The 6899-nt window shown below is 47.2% G+C and overlaps 1 protein-coding gene across 1 annotated transcript in view; it reads right to left on the bottom strand.

Annotated features, from left to right (window-relative positions):
* Window positions 1-5681: 5681 nt before the first annotated feature.
* Window positions 5682-6899, bottom strand: part of DSCAML1 (DS cell adhesion molecule like 1) — a 352214-nt gene continuing 350996 nt past the window's right edge. Inside the window, exon 33 of the mRNA XM_007456333.1 lies at window positions 5682-6706. Coding sequence (XP_007456395.1) covers window positions 6240-6706 — 467 coding nt within the window. The 3' untranslated portion in view covers window positions 5682-6239. The remainder of the gene's footprint in view (window positions 6707-6899) is intronic.

Below are 6899 nucleotides of genomic sequence, written 5' to 3'. Positions count from 1 at the left end.
AAACAACCTAAGTGTCCATCATCGGATGAATGGATAAAGAAGATGTGGCACATATATACAATGGAATATTACTCAGCCATAAAAAGAAACGAAATTGAGCTATTTGTAATGAGGTGGATAGACCTAGAGTCTGTCATACAGAGTGAAGTAAGTCAGAAAGAGAGAGACAAATACCGTATGCTAACACATATATATGGAATTTAAGGGAAAAAATGTCATGAAGAACCTAGGGGTGAAACAGGAATAAAGACACAGACTTACTAGAGAATGGACTTGAGGATATGGGGAGGGGGAAGGGTAAACTGTGACAAAGCGAGAGAGAGGCATGGACATATATACATTACCAAACGTAAGGTAGATAGCTAGTGGGAAGCAGCCACATAGCACAGGGAGATCAGCTCGGTGCTTTGTGACCGCCTGGAGGGGTGGGATAGGGAGGGTGGGAGGGAGGGAGACGCAAGCGGGAGGAGATATGGGAACATATGTGTACGTATAGCTGATTCATTTTGTTGTGAAGCTGAAACTAACATACCCTTGTAAAGCAATTATACTCCAATAAAGATGTTAAAAAAAAAAAGAAATATGTTCTTCATGCAAAAAAGTTAAACATAGAATTACCGTTTGATCCAACAATTCCACTCCTAGTTATATACCTAAAAGAATTGAAAGTGGGGACCCAAACAGGTACTTATACACCAATGCTCATAGCAGCAGTATTCACAAACAAAAGGAAAGAACGCAAGTGTCCATCAATAAGTGAATGGGATTAAAAAAAAATGTGATGTATACATGCAATGGAATATTATTCACCCTTAAAAATGAGTGAAATTCGGATACATGTTATAACATAGATGAACCTTGAAAACATGCTGAGTGAAGTAAGCCAACAGAAAGGACAAATACTGTGTGACTGTGATTCCACTGACATGAGGCTTCTAGAGTAGTCCAATTATTAGAGACAGAAAGTAGAATGGTGGTTGCCAGGGGCTGGGGGAAAGGGAAATGGGGAATTAGTGTTTAATGGGTACAGAGTTTTTGTTTGGGAAGATGAAAAAGTTCTGGAAATGGATAATGGTGATGGTTGCACCACAAGGTGAATCTACTTAATGTTACTGAACTGCACACTTAAAAATGGTTAAAACATTAAAGAAACAACCTCATTTACCATTGCATCAAAAAATAAAATACCTAGGAATAAACCTACCTAAGGAGGCAAAAGATTTGTACCCTGAAAGCTATGAGACACTGGCGAAAGAAATCGAAGATGACACAAACAGATGGGTAGATATACCATGTTCCTGGATTGGAAGAATCAATATCGTCAAAATGACTATACTACCCAAGGCAATCTACACATTCAATACAATTCCTGTCAAATTACCAATGGCATTTTTCACAGAACTAGAATTAAAAGCATTTTAAATTTGTATGGAAACAGAAAAGACCCTGAATAGCTGAAGCAATCCTGAGAAAGAAAAATGGAGCTGGAGGAGTCAGACTCCCTGACTTCAGACTATACTACAAAGCTACAGTAATCAAGAAAATATGGTACTGGCACAAAATCAGAAACATAGATCATTGGAACAGGATAGAAAGCCCAGAGATAAACCCACGCACCTATGGTCAACTATTATGACAAAGGAGGCAAGAATATACGATGGAGAAAAGGCAGTCTCTTCAATAAGTGGTGCTGAGAAAACTGGACAGCTACATGTAAAAGAATGAAATTAAAAAACGAAATGTGAGATCGGATACTCTAAAACTCTTAGAGGAAAATATAGGCAGAACACTCTGACATAAATTTCAGCAATATCTTTTGGGATCCACCTCCTAAAGTAATGAAAAGATAAACAGAAATAAACAAATGGGACCTAATTACACTTAACAGCTTCTGCACAGCAAAGGAAACCATAAACAAAAAGAAAAGACAACCCACAGAATGGGATAAAATATTTGCAAATGAAGCAACTGACAAGGGATTGATCTCCAAAATAAACAAACAGCTCATGCAGCTCAATATCAAAAAAAAAACCAAACAACCCAATAAAAACATGGGCAGAAGACCTGAATAGACATTTCTCCAAAGAAGACATACAGATGGCCAGAAAGCACATGAAAAGATGCTCAACATCACCAATTATTAGAGAAATGCAAATTAAAACTGCAATGAGGTATGACCTCACACCAGTCAGAATGGCCATCGTCAGAAAGTCCACATACAATAAATGCTGGAGAGGGTGTGGAGAAAGGGGAATCCTCCTACACTGTTGGTGGGAGTGTAAATTGGTACAGCAACTGTGGAGAACAGTGTGGTGGTTCCTTAAAAAACTTAAGAACTACCATATGACCCAGTAATCCCACTCCTGGGCATATATCCGGAGAAAACCATAAGCTGAAAGGATACATCCACCCCAATGTTCATAAGCTGAAAGGATACATCCACCCCAATGTTCACTGCAGCACTGTGCACAATAAGCCAAGACATGGAAGCAACCTTAATGTCCACCTACAGATGAATGGATAAAGAAGATGTGGTACATATATACAATGGAATATTACTCAGCCATAAACAAGAATGCAATAATGCCATTTGCAGCAACATGGATGGACCTAGAGATTATCACACCAAGTGAAGTCAGGAAGAGAAAGACAAATACCATACGATATCACTTTAATGTGGAATCTAAAAAATGATAAGAGTGAACTTACTTACAAAACAGAAATAGACTCACAGACTTCAAAAACACACTAATGGTTACCAAAGGGGAAAGGTGGGGAGAGGGATTCATCAGGAGTTTGGGGTTAACACACACACACTACTATATATAAAATAGATAACCAACAAGGACGTACTGTACAGCACAGGGAACTCTACTCGATATTCTGTAATAATTTATGTGGTAAAAGAGTCTGAAAAAGAATGGATATATGTATATGTATAACTGAATCACTTTGCTGTACAGCAGAAACTAACACAACATTGTAAATCAACTATTCTCTAATATAAAATAAAAGTTAAAAAATTTTAAGAAGAAACAGTTAAAACGGTAAATGTTATTTTGTGTATCTTTTACCACACATACAAAAAATACAAATGCCTGGGTTGCATGCCTGCAAATTGTGATTCAGTTGGGACTGGCGAGATCTGGGCTTCTTTGTTTTCTAACAAGCTTCTCAGGTGAATCTGATGTGCAGCTAAGATCCACTGGTCTAGCTCTGGTTTTTGGCAGAAGGGAGAGAGCAAGGGCATGGTCTCTCGGAAGCCTTTCTAGAGGAGGGCTTCTTGAACTCTAGGGTGCGTACGAATCCTCTAGGGATTTTGCTAAACTGCAGATTTTGATCCAGTGGTCCTGGGGTGAGGAACTCACATTTCTAACAAGGTCCTAGGTGATGCTGCTGCTGCTGGTCTGTGGACCATACTTTGAGTATCAAGATGCTAGAGACACATGGTGGTCTTGTCTGGTGGAGATCTGGAAAGCAGCAGGCAAATGCTTAAGATGACGGCTCCAGATACAGAGTTCAGTGATGATGAGCTGGGGGTGAGTGAGCAGGAGGTGAGCTAATCAGTGAACTAGCTTCTGGGTACTGTACAAACAGGCAGGCTTGTGGTTTAGCTAAAGAACGCATCGAGGTTAGAAATCATCAGCCCACAAAATTGTGTGGATTTTGCACGAGTCTGTCTGAACTTCCAGAACTCGTGTTTCTTAGTAAGGGGCCCAGCTCAACTGAGCACAAGTGAAACTGGCCTGTGCTTCACTGCTCTGTTGTCTCTTCAAGTCCTTTTCCTCCTACACGGTCTACCTCTGGTCCAAGGCCTTCTCCAACAGAGCCCCAGAGCTGAACACCTCCCCTGCTATTACTGTCCCTGCCAGAGTCAGCCCATCAGAGCTGCCCACTCCATCCAGCTCAGCATGTTGTAGAGACTCCCCTCCCTGAATGGCTAACAGTTCCACACTGGCTGCTTTCCTGCCAGTGAGTCCAGCTGGGTCACTTGGTGCTGGCGGAGTGGATCATCCTCGGGGCAGAACTGAAACTCAGCCTCTGAGTAGTGAAACATGGGGCAGGATGACCCAGTGGTTAAGGAATCGGACGCTCTTGGTTTGAACCTCATCTCCATCTCTTCCTGCTCCTCTAACCTTGGATAACTTACTCAGCTCTCTAGGGTTCCAGCTTTCTCACCTGCCCGGTGGAGATGGTGATGCCGACTTCCCAAGCCTGCCGTGAGTTTACATCAGCCAATCTTCAATGAGAACTCGGGGCTTGATCATTGTGCCTGCAGTTTGAGAAGTGACCTGCAGGTGGCGCATGCAGCCCTGGGGAGGTGGCCCGTCCTCCAGTGATGGAAGGAGTCTGGGGGGCTTTTTCCCACTAATACTGTTAGCAGGTTCTCCGGGTGCATCCGGGCTGAGAGGGAGTCTCCCCAAGGGCCTAGGAGTCACCCAAGAGCACATAACCTCTGCCCCCTCTCCTCTTTCATGCCAACAGCTCTCCCCCTGCCATGTAGTTACCCATGGGTGGGAGCTCCTGTGTCCGCACTCGCTGGGGCTCAGGAAATGTTTGTGGAATGAGCTGCTTATTGGAAAGTGCTTCTATCCAAGGTCATGCATGCCAGGGAGGGCCTCCCTGTGGCCCAGACTGACGGGTACAACTCACATCCTGCACACACCTTCCCTTCCTCCCTCCCTCCCTCCCTCCCTCCCCAGCCCTGGGGTCCCCTTCCCTCTTCCTTCGCTCTGTTTTGGGGAAGGGGTGGTGGGAACAGCAGGCTCACCTTCCTTCCAGATTCAGGGTCCACAACTCAGTCGACTTCGGGTGCTGAGCTCAGGAGCCCCCTTTGTACTTCTGAGGGACACTTCCTTTTCACCCAGGGGTCCTGGCCACCGTGGAGGGGCACCGTGAACTCCACGCCCCTGGGCTTTTGCGTTCTCCTGGGTCTTTCCCCCTCCTCTGCCTGTCCAAACCCTCACGTCCTTGGAGGCCCAGCTCACGTGCCCTTTGACCCTCTTCTCAGAAACGCCTCCTTTGCGTACCTGCACGTGGGTGCGATTCCTTCCACCTGGAATCTAATTGCAGCTCCTCTGACACCAGGTGCCCGCTGCCTCGTTCTCTCTGGCTGCAACCCATTCCCCTCGTCCATGAGCCCTTTTCACATTTCCGACCTCTGATGACCTCATTCCTTCTCCCTTTGGCCTTATCTTGTCCTAACAGTCAGCCCAGAACTTCAGGCTCTGGCCGGACCCCCAGGGTAGTATCATCTCTCCCTCCCTCCCCAGTTTAGAGGCATCTCTTACACAACTTCCCACTAGCGGTTAGCGTAGCTTTGTTCCCCTGGCTACACTGCTTTCTCCCAAAGGAGAGAAGCCAGTAGACACAGCCTCCCACCCCCATACCGGCTCCCCAGCGCTCTCGCCAAGGTTGCCTCATTTTACCGATAAGCAAACTGTGGCTCAGAGAGGTTTAGGAGCTCGCTCAAAGACACACAGCTGGTCCCCTGTAGGGCCCAGCACAGAAGTGCTCAAGGAGGCAGCTTGGCTAGTGGAAAGCCTTTTTAAAAGTTTAACGTGCTGAGCTAAAGCCGGGCTGCTCGAAGTCTCTCGCTGAGAGACAGATGGCCTGGTATAGGGGCCTCTCCTCCCTGCCTCCCCACTGGCCCTTGCCAAAGGGGAAAAGAGCCACCATGTAGAAACATAACCTTTATTGCACACGGCGCTGGGTCTTTTTTCATAGAAAAAGGTATCAACACATAAGCATCTGCAAATTGAAGCAACTCCTGGTTTTCTTGGAACAGTAAAATCGCATGCAGTGTCTCTGAGTTGGGATTTTGGTCTTTGTCAAAACCACCTAGATTGGAGGGAGGGTGAGTAGGAGGGAAAAATTGCTGAGCCTTTGTGCCTCTGTCTCAAAATAAGGTGAGAGAAATATATAGATATATAGCTTGTCGATGTGTTCCTCTCTCTCTATATATGTATATATCTCTCCACACATATTTTGTGCGGTGGGGAATCTGACTTGCGCTGTCAAATTCTTTGTGCCCTGGCTTCATGGAGAAGAAAATAGTTTCATTTGTACAAAAGAGTTCTATGTACAAGCGTTCATGACTTGGGGGTTGTCTTTCCCTTGTTGGTTGGTTTTTGTCTGTCAATTTAATATAAATAATGCAGGCAATCAGCCCAGCTGGTGTGTGAGGGCTGGAGGTGCAGACAGGTCCAAGCGGAGGGGCCGCTGTTCTGGTTGTGCCCCTACACCAGGGTGTAGGATTTGGAGTAGGCCCCGGCTCCCTGCTTCTGAGACCTCCCTACCCCTGATGTGCTCATCTCGAGAAGTGAGTCCCTGGAGCCCCCCATTTTGGTGTGTGGGCCCCCGGCCCGCGGAGGCTCAGTGCTGGGGGCCGGAGGGGCGGCACTGGGGGCAGCCGGGGGCTCGGCAGGGGTGGGACCGGGTGCCGGGGGTGCCGTGCCAGCTGGGGGAGCCGGCATGGCCAGAGTCCTCTGAGGTAAGGTGGCTGTGGCGGCGGCCCCCGGGTGCGGGAGGCCCAAGGGCTTGCTGGCAGGGTCCAGGGTCAGGTGGCGAGCCTGGGGCTGGTAGGTTCGAGCCAGGTTCCTGATGGAGGCTTCGCGGGGCGGGACCACGGGGCAGGGCTCCCGCCCATCTGCCTTTCGGAAGAAGGCCTCCGACTTGGCGTAGAGGGGCAGGTTACAGTAGTCACCTGGAATGGAGGGAGCGGGGCGTGTTAGCGCCAGAGGCCTCTTGGAACCAGCGGCCAGCTTGTTCCCCCACCCCTACCCCTCAGTCTTCTCCCTGACCTGCCATAGGAGTCCCTCCACCAGACAGGCAGTAAAGAGTCGGGGAAAGATGAGTTACTTGGCCTCTCTGAGGCTCAGTTTTCTTATCTATGAAAT

The sequence above is a fragment of the Lipotes vexillifer genome, unplaced genomic scaffold, assembly GCF_000442215.2.
Source record: "Lipotes vexillifer unplaced genomic scaffold, Lipotes_vexillifer_v1.1 scaffold753, whole genome shotgun sequence".
Classification (NCBI taxonomy): Eukaryota; Metazoa; Chordata; class Mammalia; order Artiodactyla; family Lipotidae; genus Lipotes; species Lipotes vexillifer.
This window is presented reverse-complemented; position numbering and strand designations above follow the sequence as displayed.